The sequence below is a fragment of the Choloepus didactylus genome, chromosome 18 (genome assembly GCF_015220235.1).
Source record: "Choloepus didactylus isolate mChoDid1 chromosome 18, mChoDid1.pri, whole genome shotgun sequence".
In the NCBI taxonomy this organism is placed as follows: Eukaryota; Metazoa; Chordata; class Mammalia; order Pilosa; family Megalonychidae; genus Choloepus; species Choloepus didactylus.
In genome coordinates, this window is record NC_051324.1 from 59989119 (window position 1) to 60006365 (window position 17247).

The 17247-nt window shown below is 35.9% G+C and overlaps 1 protein-coding gene across 3 annotated transcripts in view; it reads left to right on the top strand.

The window, feature by feature from the left end:
• NSF (N-ethylmaleimide sensitive factor, vesicle fusing ATPase) overlaps positions 1-17247 on the top strand; it is a 181828-nt gene that overhangs the window by 138444 nt on the left and 26137 nt on the right. For all 3 annotated transcript variants that reach the window (XR_005212643.1, XM_037808729.1, XM_037808730.1), the window contains exons 13-16: positions 939-1034; positions 4184-4340; positions 7032-7165; positions 15943-16009. Coding sequence is in view for 2 of the 3 variants with exons in the window: in XM_037808729.1 (XP_037664657.1) it covers positions 939-1034; positions 4184-4340; positions 7032-7165; positions 15943-16009 (454 nt within the window). In the remaining variant the exon portion in view is untranslated. The remainder of the gene's footprint in view (positions 1-938; positions 1035-4183; positions 4341-7031; positions 7166-15942; positions 16010-17247) is intronic.

The following is a 17247-nucleotide window of genomic DNA, read 5'->3' on the forward strand; positions in this document are numbered from 1 at the left end:
AAAAAAAAAAAAGACCTGTCATTTTTTTTTTGTTCAGCAGTGTGTTCCTAGAGGAAAATTAGTCATATTTTATAATTGATAGAAGGTTAATATGTGTGTGACACACTTTAGTTTTATAACTGGCTCTTTTTGTAGATTCCTTCTTTTAAAAAAATAAATAAGTCTTGATACCACTTTAAGAATCAGACTTTCTTGCCTTGTGCTATTGGTAGTGAGCCCAGTTGCATTAAAAAATGTGTTGATATCTCAATCAGCCAGTGTTGATAAAGGCCTCGATGCTTCTCAGATGTCTAAGTGTTGACTCCAGGTGCAGACAACAGATTCTTAAGCACAAATTTGGAGTAAAAATCAAATTTTGGGTCTTTGGTCTCCTAGAGTAATGATTCTCAAACCTGTTTGACCATCAGAATCATCTGTGCTGCATTTTTGAATGCCTGGGCTCTCTGCTGGATGTGTTAAATCCAAATCCTAAGGGGGAGAGGGCTGGGCACCTATATATTTTTAAAGGCTCTAGAAATTATTCTGATGTACAGCAAGGTTGAGAGCCACTGTTCTTAGAGACCCTCTATACCTACTTTCTCCCACTCATGCTTCATTTTTTTTAAATGGCTATGTAATATTCTTTGGTGCAAATGTGTCATAAATTACTTAACTGGTCCTCCCTTTGTGGACATTTAATTTGCTCCTAGGCTTTTGCTGTTACAAATTACTATAGTAGATATTCTTGTACATGTAGCTTTTCCCACATTCATGAATATATTTATAAGTTCCTAGAAATAGAATTGTTCAGGCAAAGGTATATGTATTTGTGAATTTGAGAGAGAGGAGTTTTGTCTGTGAAAAGATGCCTTTTAAATCCTCAGGTTTTCTGTTCTTGTTAGACTGAAACTATTCTTGAATCTTGGAAGTCCTTACTTTTTGTTTTCATTTCTAATTAGGCCAGCACTAAAGTAGAAGTGGACATGGAGAAAGCAGAGAGCCTTCAGGTGACAAGAGGGGACTTCCTTGCTTCTTTGGAGAATGATATCAAACCTGTAAGTATGTATATAGAGTGATCTATAAGACAAAAAATAAAATAATTTAGAAAAATAAGGCTTTTGTACCCAGCATTAAGGAAGATTATATCATATATAGTTTTATAAAATCAGAAAATCTTAATGTCCCATATAAGAATCATCTGTATGATAAACATGGTAAATGACTGATTAACTAGTACTTACCTAAATATTTCTCATGATAAGGAGCTTACCATCTTATAAGGCAGCCCATTTAATTTTGAGACTTTTTAATTATCAGTTCTTACTTAATATTGAACTAGAGTTAGTTTTCCCATTGGTTTTTAAGCAATTTGAAGCTACGGAAACCTAATTTCAAACCGTCCTCCACGTGTCAGTCACTAACTGTTCTGACCTCCTTTCCCCCCTCCCGTAATTCCTCATCCTCCTCTAAGGAATCCCTTTTATCTTGCTCAATACCTTTAGTTCCTCTAACTGCCATGGTGTCTAATACTCTCCACCATCCTAGGTGACCTTAAAAAAAAAAAAGTCAGTATTATTAAAATGTACTCAAAACTGAACAGTCATAGTTGGAGCTTTAGAATAGAGTATAAGACCACTAATCATTTTTCTCTAAAACAACCACTAATGTTTGAGTAACCATTGTTTGGAGTCCTATTTTACTACAAAAACAAATTGTAGAATGGCCCATTCTTAAAGAAATGTGTATAGGAAAAAAATGGACCCAGGTGCACAGAAGTGTATTAATCCTAATCTTTGATTCATGACACTCTGTTGTCATTCGTCTTTACATGTGGCCCTATTTTATTTGTCTTATTTTAAAATAATATGATGACACCCATGAACTATCTCCAAGCTAAGAACAAGAATGTTCTCCACTCATGTTTTCCTCTCCCATCCTGTCCTCTGCCTCCCTCCACTCAAGGTAACCATTGTTTCCGAATTTCGTGTTCCATTTTTTTCTTTCATTTGTTTGGTTTTAGTTGTTTTTTGAACTTTATAAAAAGGAAATTATGGTGCATATAATCTCCTGGGACTTGCTATTTTATTAAGTATTTTGTTACCAAAAGTCATCTGTATGATTTTTTTGTAGCTATTGCATCATTCATTTTCATGTCAAATAGCATTCCATTGTGTACCTACCACAGTTTATCCATTTTCCTGTTGGTGAGAATTTGGAGTGTTACTAGTTTTTTGTTATTACAAACAAATGCTGCTGTGGAAACATTATTGAATGAATTTCTCTTAGCTATATATTTAGGATTGAAATTGCTAGGTTGTTGGATATGTGAATGCCCAACTTTAAGAGATAATTTCAAACTGTTTTCCCAGTGATTGAACCAATTAGCACTGCCTCAGTGATGTACATAGAGATCCTAAGCATTTCTTCATAGGATTATTGACCATATGTGTGTCTACTGTGAAAAGTTGTTCGTATTTTTTGCCTGTTTCTCTATCATATTGTTCATTCTTTATTTTTACTTGATCTATACAAGTTCTTTATATGCTTGACAATAATTATTTGTTGCAAATATCTCCTTTAAAGACAAAAATCAGTCTGTTTTTGCCCTGTCTTCTTTTTATGACTGTTGTGACTTTTAACTATAAAGTAATTACTTTCAAAAGTTACTGAGCAATTGGGATGGTTTAATCCTTTGCTGTTGTCATTTGTAATAGTTTCTAAAAAATATTAGAACTTGGCCTAACTGATCTATTCCAAGATTTTTAAAATGCCAAATAATTTGGCTATGAAGAAGTGGAACTAAAAAGTTACTTTTTATTTATTCCAAGTGTCTGGAGGATAAAGTAAAGAATGAAATGAGTAAGTCAGATTCATACATATTGTGTCGCCTGGGAGAGTCACTATTTTCTGGTTCAGTCATCTTAAATCTGCTGCTGTAAGGCTTAGAGTATAAACCAGAACAATTAAAGACAGAAAGACAGCCAACCTACATATTTCCTAGAACAACCATTCAACTAGTATTTGTTAGATTCTTTATAACTTTTTACAGGGCCACAGAATTTATGATATGCAGACCAGGGAATGAGGACTTTCCTATATACCCAGGAAGCAAAGGTCTAGTATATGCAAGAGAGTGGCCTGCAAAATTATTTCATGACAAAGAAATAGAGACACGAGATCACTGGATACTGTTTCAGAGAAAGAATATAAAGAATTATTTTCTATGAGGTACAAGTTCTAAAGAACTGTTAAAATTATTCCATACATTGAGTAATCAAAAATTTATTTTTTGAGGAATATAGTATTTAAAATTTTGAAATTCTCAAGATATGTGACCTTTACATGTCTCTTGGATTGTTTTCCTACTCATTTCTTCTCCTTATGAAAATCCAATATAATTGCTATATACTAAAATCATTGGCTACTTTGGGCACCTGGCTGAAGGAAGTTAAAATTTGAGATGAGAAGTTGAGAATAAAGAATGATGTGATTTAAGCTCCAATATTCAATAAATACAAAGTTAATATATATAGTAACTGCTTTTATTTCCTTTTCTTAACCCTTCAATCTTTAATTACAGCTGTTCATTTCTAAATCTTATATTTACCTCATTCTAAATCATGTATTTATATAAACATACCTAACCTTGGTGCCATTTAACTTATATTCCCTACCACCAGGATTTTGTGGACATGGTCTCCTGATTATTTGTATTCCTATTTTAGTTCATAGCACCTCCAGTCAGTGCTAGGAGAGTATTTTTGTCTCTGAGCCAACTGATTCTAAGTTCTTAAGTCCATGATCTCTCTCTCTTTGCTCTTAACAGAATGACCACAACCCAATGTACTTACTATAGAAACAAACGCAGTGGAACATACTCTTTGTCTTAGGGACTATGAAGGATCTGTTTTAAGATAAGGACTTGGGCTGTGGCAGAATCTGAGCCTAAATAATCTATTGTTCTGTTCCAAATAATCTATTGTTCTGTTCCATCATGTCCCCCAAAACAGTTTTTCTTTTTAAGTTATTTAGTAAAAAGTTTAATGAGAAGTTATACAGCAATTTTTTGTGTGTGTTTTGCTTATCAGGCTTTTTGCATTAATATGGAATAGTGCTTAACACTTTAAATGTATAGGAATTATTGCTGATTTTAGTTTTTAATACTAATGTTCAAAATGCTTTCAACTCTCCTTTTCCTCAATAGGCATTTGGCACAAACCAAGAGGACTATGCAAGTTACATTATGAATGGTATCATCAAATGGGGTGACCCAGTTACTCGGGTTCTAGAAGATGGGGAACTGCTTGTTCAACAGACTAAAAACAGTGACCGTACACCATTGGTTAGCGTCCTTTTGGAAGGTGAGAAAGGACCATGAGATGGCATTTGAGTTAAAAAGCAGACTTGTTAGGAAGTTATTTAGTACATTCTAGAAAAGTTATTTATTTTCAGTGCTAAACCTTGTTTATGATCTGAAAATAATAATCCAGTTTATTGTACCATATTGTGCACAAATTAAAATTTTCTTAAGATAAAATGTTACTGATAAAGGATAGCAGCTAGTTTTCTTGTAGGATTGTTTCAAGATATCTTTGGTGCCAGTAGACCTAATCATATTACACAGTACTTAATTCAATTAAATATTTACCAAGTGTTTGCTAGTTTGAGGCATTGAACTAGGTGCTAGGGATACAAAGATGTTCACAGAGTTGTCTGGTCATGAAAAAAGGATGTGTGAACAACTTCCTGACTATAGTGTATATGTGTAAAGGTGTGTGAATGCAAGTCATTTTGCTGGGGGAGAAGGGGGTGTGGAGCTAGAGGTGACGTTTAATTTAGGCCCTGAAGGATCAGTTAGGATTTTACAAAGTGGACAAAAAGGAAGGACATTCCATTCACAAATAATTTATTTACAGTTTTGATTAGTACAATAACAGAAATGTTTGTGAGGCCACATGACAAAAAAAAACCTAACCCTCTTTATAGGTCTGGGGGTAGGGACCTAAGAAGGAGAATCACATTGAATCAAGACCTGAAAGGTAAGGAAACGCTGGCCAGGCAAAGCAGTGAGGGAAGATGTTCTCGGCACAGGGGACCAGCATGTGAAAAGTCCTGGGCAGGAGGGAACCCAAAACAGTGAGGGAAATTGGCTGGACACGAGACTGAAATAGACAGGAACCAGTTCATGTCAAGCCTGGTAGGCCATGTTAAAAATTTGGAAGCCTTTGGAGGGGTTTAAGCAGCGAAGCGACATGATCATGTTTGTATTTTCAAAACATCTTCATGGCTGCTTTGTGATGTAGAATGGATTGGAGGGGCAAAACTAATGCAGGAGAGACCAACAATCAGAGGCAATCGTGTTAGTCTAGAGCAGATCGTGGCTTGAGGTAATGTGGTGATAGTGGAAAAAAAGATAAGACCAATTTGAGAAGTATTTAGAAGGTAGACAATCAAAAAGACTTAATTATTATAATTATTTCATTTAAATTATCTCATTTAAATCTCACTTCAATCCTGTGAGGATAAATGCTGCTGTTATTCCTGTTTTGTGGATGGGGAAGCCGAAGCTTAAAAATGTTAACTAACAAGGTTGAACATTAGTCAAACAAGACCCCCAGATTTCTGGCATACACAGCCTCGTAAATGGCATTGTTTACTAAGGTTGGTAACAGTCTTGGAGAAGCAGAGTTCAGGATAAAAGAGAATAAGTTCAGTTTTGGACGTGATGAGTTCAAGAATCCTATGGGATAAATGAATTGGAAATATTGAGTAGCCTGTTGGATAAGTGGGTCTGGCTTTCAAAAGGGAGGTCTGACTGGCAGTATGCATTCATGAGTTATCAGTCTATAGACTGTCACTGAAGCCATGGAAGAGGATGAAGTAACTTACAGAAAGGGTGTAGACTGAGAAGAAAAGGAGGCCTAGAACTGACCTGAGATGTGTCAACATTTAAGGATTAAGTAGAGCAGGAAGATTTGGCAAAGGAGACTAAGAAGGAGCAACCAGAGAGGTAAGAAGGAACAAAAAAGAATGTGCTATCACAGAAGCTAAGAAAAGTATTTCAAGAAAGAGAAGAGCTACCAGTTGTGTCAGATGCTCTTAGGAGGCCAAGAACAGTAACGTGTCTGTTGGACTTGGTGACATGGAGGTCTTTGGTGATCTTGATGGGAGCCTGTTGTGTGTAATGGGGTGGAAGCCACAGGATTGCCTGAGGGTGGATGGGAGAGGAAGAGTGAAGGCAGCCAGTACAGATAATTATTTAGGGGAGTTCCACTTTGAAGGGGAGAAGAAAGGGTGGTGTTGAGTGGAGTAAAGTCCAGAAAGATTTTTGTTTTGTTTTGTTTATTAAACTACCGGGAAGGCTCGGTTTAAATGCTGTTGGAAAGGCTCCAGAGGAGAGGACGAGCGCGAACATATGAGAGAAAGGGGACAGTTGGACAATGTCAGGTTCCTGAGGAGATAAGATGGGAAGGAAGAATTGGTTTATAGTTTAGAAGAGGGACACCTCTTCCTTTGCACAGAAGGGCGGAAGAGAGGATGTCTAAATGCAGATGATTTTGTAGATATGGTTGCCTTTATGTGAAGGCCTGAGTCTTCTGAATTCTGGATTTTAAAGTCAAATTTGTTTCTAATAAGGCAGATTTTCCCTGCCCCCGATATCATTTCCTATGAACATTGTGGGTTTTTTTGTTAGGCAAATAATTTGATAGAACTAATAACCTAAATACTGATATGCATTTGAATGGACTTTTTTTTTTAAGATGCAAAAACCCTTGCATTTTATATGTTTAGCCAGAGGTTTGAAAGATTAAGGCTATGTAAGAAAGTAAGAAGGAATGTATTTCATCATACTTATGAGAAATGCTAATCAGTTCATTAAGTTTAGTTGCTAATAAATAAGAGAAAACATGTCTGCTGTGAAATTGTGTTAGGAAATGTAAATGAGCGACTAGTTGAGACCGCAGTACCTTGTAGATAAAAGTTTAAACTTGCTTTATTCCCCTTTGCTCAGATTGGCTTTTTTTCCCTGACTTGCTCCTGTCTCTATGCAGGCCCTCCTCACAGTGGGAAGACTGCTTTAGCTGCAAAGATTGCAGAAGAATCCAACTTCCCTTTCATCAAAATCTGTTCTCCTGATAAGATGATTGGCTTTTCTGAGACAGCCAAATGTCAGGCCATGAAGAAGGTATCAAGAGTTTTGCTTTCATTTTAATTTCCTATCTCTTAGGTATGTGTGTATGTGTGTATACATGTACATATATATCTAACTTTGTACATATGTGTATATATTCCATAGCGACAGTGTTCTCAAAATAGAACTAAATTATCAATAGAATTTGGGAAGGAATGGTGACGGTTTTAGATATATTTAACTTCTAATACATTTTTATTAGACTACCTTTATCTTCCAAATAATGCTTTGTTTAGCACATAACATTAATTTTCATTTCTTAAGTTTGTATCAACTCAATGAAAGAAGAATCATTTTTAAGGATGTTTGGGTAGAGTGGAGCAAATTCATTTAGTTGTTTTATTTATTTATTTTTTTTTTTTTTTTGCTGTTGTTTTTTTAAACGTCTTCCATTAATGTATAAAGCGGAACTATCTAGGGTCAATTAAATTGGCTGTATAATTTGGGAAAAAAACAGAAATACATCACTGGGAAGATATTCTCAACAAACCCTACAAAATAATGGCTTTAAACAATTAGGTAATAATCAAAGTCTGCTTGGCAACTCAATTTGGTCCTCATACTTTTTCCTTTCTCTAAGTGCCACTTATCACTTTCTTAATATAGTCTCCTTGAACCATCAGTGAAAGTTAGAACAACATAGAATCCTGGAGTTGGAAGGAGTCTAAGATCACCTTGTCCACCTCTCTTACATTCAAACAAATGACATCTAAACCATCTAGGATCTAGGTGATTGCTCTTTAAAAAAAGCAAAAACAAGGACAACAAAAATCAATGAAAAATCTTAATAGCTGTTTCATCTCGCTTGGTAGCCAGTGTTTCCATTGATATTCTAATTTTGTATACTCCCAGATAGTGAAGAAATTCTTTTTTATATCCAGCTGAAGTATTTATTTCACTAAAATCCTAGTTTTTTTTTCAAGCTTGATTTTTTATAGATATGAACTGACTTAAAGAGATGTGGGAAAATCAGAATCAGGGAAAAGAATCTTGAGATTTGAAGACTGCCTAGTAAAGACAGCTCAAGGTGTTCTTTAACCATTGCTCCTAGGCCCTCACTTTATAAAGATGTAGGATAGGATTACCTTAGGTTTTCTTGAGGAAAGATACTGAAGAGGAAAAATATATTTAAGAAGATGCAAACTCCAAAAAATGTAAATTTGAGAAGTTAGTCTCTTGTTTGTGAAGATGGCAGAAAATTGTTTACGTAGGATGCTTGAAATGCTGGAGGAAGTGGTGCTTCTAGCAGGATTTGAGCCATACATGCTGATCTATATAAAGATCTTTATATAGCTCTATTAAGATCTTTATATATAAAGATCTTTCAAATTGAATGTGAAAGAGAGGGAAATGTTGCCAGACCCAAAAATAACTTAGAATACCAAGATCAGTTTATTCTATTTCTTATGTGAAACCAGTAGTATCTTTTGTTCCCAGGAAAATCAGGACAGAATAACTGGGACCAGTATCTTCCCTAGAGTAGGTAGAGATTGTTTTTCTGTTTTTTTGTTTTTTCCCTTTAAAGGGAATCCTCAAGCCACTATCGTTCTCTTCCTTAGGTAAAAATTTAAATAATAGTCTTGGACTCTGTGGCCATTAAACTTCCCATTTAATTGAGTAGTTAATTCTATTTGCATTTCCCTAAATTATCCATTTCTTATACTTGTTCAAAAGTAGTAGTCTCCTGTACAGATGATAAATTACCCCCTATCTTCCCACCAGCTGCCAGCTTCTACCTCAGATGTACTGTAATGTGGGTGGATGGTCCTAGTTTTTCTGTAAAGTTTTTAAAAAGTACTTGAGGCTCCTACAGATCAAAGGTGCTTTGTAAGTGTGAGATATTATCATTTTTATTATTTTAATCTCTTGCAAATTGACTTGAGGGGGGAAGGTAGTATGTTGTTGATTTTAGAGGCTTAAATGGTTAAATTAATGGCTTAATAACTTAAGATTTAATCTTTAAATGGTTGAAGCCTTTCAAGGTAGAGTTTTAGATGAGTAGAAGGCTAAGGAATATAGAAATAAGTGTCTACACAAGCTTATTCAAAACTGTTTCAATTCATGATTCACTGTATCATCTGTACACCCTTGAAGTTACAAAAATTATTTCTGCCTCACCAGTGTAATAAATTCATATTAAACTTTTTGGTTTTCCTTGGGGAAAAAATATTATTCCCTGTAACCAAAGTACAGAACAGAGAAAAAGAATGAAGCTTAGGCGTCTTAGAAATATATTAGAAATATTGCAGAATCTTTCTTGGCAAATAGTTTTCACATTGTTATCTAATGATAGGTTGACAAAAGCCTGAGGGCTCAAACCAGTCTAAAGATGCTAAGTCTTCCAGGTTGTTTTTGAAAATGAAATATAAATGCCATTCTTATTATTTCTAGTCTACCTCCCGCCACCGTTCTCTTTCCTTCATTTTTAATGTTAGAATGGGAAGATGTGTCAATTTTTTTTTTTTTCAGAGTACAAATAATTTGTAAAGTTTTAGCTAGAGAGGACATTTCTTTCCTTATAAATGCTCCCCCCCAAATAATGTAGCTTTCCCAAATTACAAAAGTAATTTAGAAAACACAGAAAAGAACATTGGAGAAAATAAAAACAAATCCTTATTTGTTCTTGTCCCTTAATTTGTTTCTCTTTTCAGACACACACACAACACATCTATTGAGGATCAAACAGGACATATTGTTTAAAACCTGCTTTTTCACTTAAAATATCGTGATCTTTTTTCAGTATTATTTTATACTTCAATATTATGTTAAATTAGTAGCTATATAATGTTCATTTAAACAGTCCTTTTTGTTGGGCATTTAGGTGTTTCCAGGTTTTTTTCTCACAATTATAAATAATATTCTGTAGAAGTACCAAACAAGGGAAATTATTGCCCCCATTTATTTTTCTTAGATAGAGTAGCATCGTATTGTACTGGCTAAAAACTTGAGCTTAGAATCGCAGCTCTACCACACACTTAACAGCTCTTGAACAAGCCAGTTAACCTAAAAGCCTGGGTTTTCTCATCTGTAAAATGAGGATGATATCCATAGCTACCGCATAGGGTTATTATTAAAATTAAATGAGATGCTAATTTGTATCAAGTATTACACAGGGCCTGAAACTTAATATGTGCTTAATAAATGGTAGTGGTTATTTTTACTTAATTATCATTATTGTACATACATTTCTGGTTGCTTCTTTAGGATAAATTCTCAGAATTGGGATTGCTAAGTTTAAAATACAAATATTTTTTAAGATTTTTGATACCGATTACTATCGAAACTCATATGTGAAAATGCTAATAAAGTTGTACCCATCTCTTCAGAAAGTTGCACCAATTTATTCTTGCAGTTGCAGCAAATGAGAGTGTCAGTTTTCTTGGATTGTCACCCATAATTGATGTTATTAAAGTATTTTTTGCCAATTTGTTGAGCAAAAGGTTAGCATTAAATTATTTCTTCAACTACATTTTAATGACTGCTCAATTTTAAAGATTTTTCAAAATGCTTTGCAGTGGCAATATTTTGTGAAGTTCAGTACTGTAACATTCACTTGTGTTTAAAAGGGGTGCTCTGAATTAGTTACTTTGTAGAATATTTTAATATACCACTTTATTACTTAAACCAACATAGAAGAGTTATTTTTAGTAGAAGATTTCATTGTAATTAAGATATTACTTCTTGTTCACAAATTAGGATAGTTCTCAAATGCATGGAAGTAGTTTATTCTCAATTTAATATTCACTTTGTACTTCTCTTAATTTGTTAATGAATTCTTTATCTGCAGATAAATATAGTCATTCTCTTGGTAGATGATCTTTTCAACACTGCAAAAATATGTATGAGGTGTGTTACCCTAACATTTTGGGATATATTCCATTAAGATATTTGAATTATTCACAGATCTTCCTCTTTTCCCCCCACTTTGTGCCCCCAACTTCATTCTCTTTTTAAATTGTAATTTCCTTTTCCACTTTTGCATCTGAACTTTTTAAAATCTAGTTTACCAGTTCTGGTAGTGGCATTAAATGAACATAGAACAAAGCAGTAGAATTTGATTTTTTAACTAATTACCTAATCTTGATACTTCCTGGATACACAATCAGTACAGAGATGAAATAGGGCAACCTGATGTGACTAAATAAGTTGAACAAAATTAAGTAAAACTATCAGCAATTTATAAAACTACACCCACCAATAACATGATGTAGTCTTGTTTTTAACAAAAGGATTGAAAATTAATGGAAGAAATTTTCTTTTCTACTAACTTTGCAAAAAAGAAATAATCTTCTTTGAATATCCTCCTGTAAATCCTACTGCAAATTTAGTCTACACAGAACAGAATCATGGTGCCTAATCCTCCTCTTTTCATGGTTTAGTCTATACAAAGAGCAGAGCTGGAAATTGGATCTTTTGACATCAGTTACTAAGCAACAGAATTTGGATGTTTTGGGTTAACATCCTAATATATCATGGAGCTGGTTCACTGAAGTGTGTGCATGTATTAACTGAGAGAAGCGGACATTCCGGAAGTGACTCCAAGTCCCTGTATGGCTGGGGGGTGGGCACTGGTTGTTGTTTTGATAATACATGAGTCTTTTGGCCCTTGTATCTGTTTGGCACACAAGGGAGGATGGTGCAGATCTTTAGCGGAACTTTCAGGTCCTGTGACTTTTTGTATTACTAAGAATACCCAACTCTGTGGCTTCATGTTACGTAAAAATGTAGGAGTTTTTCCTGAAAAGCAGGGAGAACAAATAGAGGATTTTAAGGTCCTTCCAGGGAGCTTTGGTGCTTTGCCAAATTTGAGGTCCACTTCCTAGGGCAGTTTCATTAATGTAGCTAATGTTTCCTTGGTCTATTCCCAACTTATTTTTAGAAACTAGAGATTGTTACTGATAACATCTATTTGGATTTGTTCATTAATTTTTTTAAATGCTACCAAATATGATTAGAGTATGCATTCAGCTAATTGCTAGCAGATTTACTATATTAGGGATTTTCTAGGCCATCAGATTCCTACTGTCTTCGTAATCCTGCTAATTAGGTACTTCACCCCAGCCACCTCAGAGTTGAGATGAACTCTTTCAGCCCCTAAAAGAACCAGAGAATTTGGCTTCAAGAACCTAAGAGCACTAAAGAAGTTATAGGAAATAGAGGACAGAGTCTCCTTACAACACCCATTGCTGTGATTTGTGATTCTGAAAGGCCAGGATTATCCGGGAGCTAACACTGACCTGTTTCCGTGTGCGTCCACGTGAACTCCAGGGTCTGCAGCTGCTTTCCCTCCCCTACACACTGGTGGCTCCCAGCTAGTCTGAAGAACCCAGGGGGTTGAGGATTCTCTGAGGACCGTGCCCTAACCCACATGTGGCAGATGCTCCACTCCATCCACTCCTCCTCCTGTTCCCCCAGACTTGCAGCTGCCAGCCAGGCACTTGCTGTGAGCCCCGGCTCCCCACATTGGGGGTTGTCTCTTGTGACTTCAGGCCCATGTTGTGTCTCTTCTACTACCTTTGCATGCAAATAAGGTGGCCCCAGGGGTTTAATGATGAGAATCTCATGTGCACAGCAAGACATTGGCTGTGGGATTCTGTTTTCTGGAGATGTTCTTCATCCTCTGGAATAGACTCCAAGTTATTTCCATGCTGATGGCACATATTTCCGCAGTTTTTCCTTCAATCCATTATTTTTCTTTAATCTTCTCTTTCAGACTTCCCACCTGACTCTAAGACCCTTTATATATGCCGGTAATTCTGCCTGCTGCACAAACAGCTCCCTGCTTGAGCCATCCTGGTGTATACCTGTTGTCCTAGTATGATTATTAATAGCTCCCCCTTTCACTCTCAAAGCGTCTTGGCTGGATTATGTTATATGATCACCTACTGATAACCTCTCCAGCAAGGGAACTTGAGCGTCATACTTTTATCTTACAAAACACAAGGGTCAGATTTAAATTAATTTTTTTTTTTTTTGAGATTCTGTAATATACAGCCTTTTTAGTCCAACCCATGGGGCTAATTCTGTTAGTTTGGCATCATTTGATCTGAAGCAGGCATTGCCTGTCTGTTGTATGCTAGGGGTAGGTTTGGCACTAAAGTTGTAGTAGGCTTACCAGGGCAGTTTGAATGAGTTTGCTTTTTCTGCATCTTTCCTTCTAGTACCTTTCCTCCTTTTCAGGTTTTATATTCTCAAAATTGTGGTAGAATTTCCCAGCTCAGCACGTAAATATCTTATTTAGGCTTTAGTCTGGCAGCTGATATCATGTACTTGCCAGTCAAACCTGATGTCCCAGAGCCCTGTGACTCTAATCCCTGATGTTCCTTCTTGATAGACAGAATTACATGCTTGTATCAGAGCCTTTAGTAGAATTCTGGAAAATGGAAATTCTGAAAATGAGAAGGGAAAGCATTATTTTCAGTGATTTCTTGAAATCACCTGAGTTTATAGGATTCCATATTGGCTGCTATATTGATCCAATCTTCAAAAAATAGCAATGAACCACTGTGGAACTGTTTCCAAACTTTTCTATTATCTTTGAATTCACCAACTCAAAGCCAAAAGGAACCATCATTATTGATCAAAGAGCTGTGAAATAAATACCCTATTTTTCTCATTTCTTCTTCCCTTGTCTTTGACTCAAAGCCAAAAGGAGCCATCATTATTGATCAAAGAGCTGTGAAATAAATACCCTATTTTTCTCATTTCTTCTTCCCTTTTCTTTGAAGGGATAAGGGTAAAGGGGCTTCTCTTCCTGCCCTTCAAGTGTACTCATGATCCATCCTCAAAAAAGCTTCTCCTCTGTTCCTTACTTCAACTGCTAAACAAGGATCCTTGACTCCAGATTCTGTCTCATTGCCAAACCTACTCATTCACCAAGTCCTTTCAGTTCTACCTCCTAATATCTCTAAAATCTGTTCAGCACCCATTCCTCTGCTCTTTTCCAGGCTGCCACCATCATCACCTGGGATTCCAGAGTCTCAAACAACTATTAATCCCCTCTGATGCTTTCCCTATACATCAGCCAGAAAAATGTTTCCAGAACATTAACCTGACATGTCAGTCTCTTGCTTTAAAACCCTTCAGTGGCTTTTTTATTGCCTTTACAATAAAATTTCAACTCATTTGAAATAAGTAAGGCCCACCATATCCAGGCTCCTTCCTTACCTCTTCTGCTTAATCTTTTACCATGCCCTCCTCCCCACCTCCCCGAAATACACACTCCACCACCAACACCAACACCATACTCTTCATTTTAATTCTTATTATGTCTTATGTCCATTCCTGCAATGCTCCTGAACTTTCTCATCTCTGGCTTCTAATATTCTGTACTCTCTTCTTAGGGCACTTTCTCCCCACTTTTCCGGTTAACGCCTATTCATCCTTCAGGTCTCAGCTTAAATGTCACTTTCTAAATTTAGGAGACAATCCTTGACCCCCTAAGTTGCTATATCCGTCAAGATACGCTGCAATAAGAAACAATCCCCAAATCTCAGTGGCTTAACACAGCACAGTGTATTTTTCACAGTACATGACCAACATGGTTCAGCAGAGGAGGTGTGCTTGTTGAAGTTCCTCAGAGACCTGTCTGTGAGTACATAGTAGAGGCTCCATCTCACATGTGGTTCCCTGTTAGCCAAGGCAGGAAACAGAGTATATGGTGAATCACACAGTGGCTCCTAAAGCTTCCTTGAGAAAGGTATACATCATTTCCACACATATTTCCTTAACCTGAGTCCCTTATTCACACATAACTTCAGAGGGAGCGGGGAAGAACAATCCTACCACATGCTCTGAAAGCAAACCAGAACGTTATGTGACAACATCTACCATGGCTGCCTTGCAGCGTACCCCTGTATCATTACGTATTTCCTCCAGCATAATAGAATGATGCTTTATTGTTATAGTTATCTGTAATCTGCTTCCCCAGTCTAAGTTTTGTGAAGATAGGGTCACATTTATCTTATTTATTGCTCTCTCTCCAGTGCCTTCATTAGTGCTTGATACATTATTAGGAACTCAAAAATATTTGTTGAATGAATGAATAAGGCATCACTCCAAGACTTAGCCCTGACCCTTTATTTTTCTGCCTCTAACAATTCTTGGGAATCTCAGTTTCCTCTGGTGGTCAGCAATCACTGCCACGCAGGTGCTTTCTGTACCTTGACTTCCATCATACATCTCTACCTACTTACTTGATATTCCTACTTTAATTTAAAATGTGTAACTCTCACTTTGTACTTTCAGTAAATATTTATTGATTACTTTCTGGTAAAGCATTATTTTAAGTGACATGAGGATATCGAGATAATTAAGATAGTACTTACCTTAAAAGGGCTTACAATCTACTATAATACAGGAAAGAACACAATGACCCATAATTGATATATAATATACAAAATGCTGTGACCAAAGGAAAGGAAAGACAAGCAACTTATGACAAGGTGGAATTAGAACTTGGATTGTTTCAACCATTGAATCCATTGAGCACCTATCATTACTGCATAAGATTCCATGCCTGGATACTGGAGATAGCATGGATAGAGTAAAGTTTTTATCCACTTCACCATCCAATGGAGAGACGGATGACTGAGGATGAAAGCGTAGATTGGATTTTGACAGTGTAGGCAGGTGATTGAGGGGTAAATGGAATGGGGCATAGAAAGCAGAGGAGTTGAACTGATTAAAGATTTGGAGTTAGAAACTGCTGTCCAGTATTTTCTCCAAGAAAGACATAAGGAGAAACTAATAAATAGTTTCCTTTCTTCCAGATCTTTGATGATGCATACAAATCCCAGCTCAGTTGCGTGGTTGTGGATGACATTGAGAGACTGCTTGGTGAGTTACGAATTTATCATTGTATTATCTTTATGCCACATTGCAGCTATTATCTCAAAAGTTACAAGAGAAAAATAACAGGTGTTTGTAGATTGTAGAGCAATAGAAATACCTTGTCTTACAAGAAAATATAATATTACCTCTCATAGCTGAAGTCAACAGTGTTATTCCTGTTAAATATGTCTTATGACCGTAACTCCATTATAAAATGCTTTCCAGTAAGGGCCCATGTCTCCTATTATTTTGTATCTCACACAGAGTGTCCTGCCGATAATACATGATTAGTAATTTTCATTAATGGATATATATTCCATTTAGTACCTCTGAGCTGCTATGGCTTAGAGGTTTTACTTGTGACCTTTGACAGAATTTATGAAAGAAAGGTTTAGGACAAATTAGCTATAACTTGGGGCAGAAGTTGCAAACTCTCTGTACCTCAATTTATCCTCTTGTAAAACAGATTATAATCCCTTCCTTACAGAATAATTGTAAAGACAAAAATGGGATAATAAATGTTGAAAACATTCTTAAAGTTAAAAGCGGTCTATAGTTCCTCAAAAGTTAAACATAGAATTACCATATGTCCCAGTTATTTCTCTCCTAGGTGTATACCCAAAAGAATTGAAAACAGGTACTCAGACAAATACATGAACACACATGTTCAGAGCAATACTAATCACAATGCCAAAAGTTGGAAGCTTCCCACATGTCCATCAACAGATGAATGGATAAACAACTTGTGATATATACACACAGAGGAATATTATGCAGCCATAAATAGAAATGAAGTTCTGACACATGCTAAGGCCTGGATGAACTTCGAAAACATTATGCTAAGTGAAAGAAAGAAACCAGACACAAAAGGTCACATATTGTCTGAGCCTATTTCTATGAAATACCCAGAATAGGTGAATTCATAGAAACAGAACACAGATTGAGGGAAAGAGGGGAGCTGCTACATGGGTATGGGGTTTCCTTTTGGAGTGATAAAAATTTTATAGAACTAGATAGAGGTAATGGTTGTGCAACATTGTGAAGATACTAAATTCCACTGAATTGTTTACTTTAAAATGGTTAATTTTATGTTACTGAATCTCACCTTAATAAAAATTTAAAACTGTAGAAAGTGCTCTACAGTAATTTTTTAAAATTATTAAATATCTCCTATGTTTAAGTGCAGTCCTATAGGAAACAAAGATAAGTAAGAATTAGTCCCAGCACTGTATTAACTCATAAGT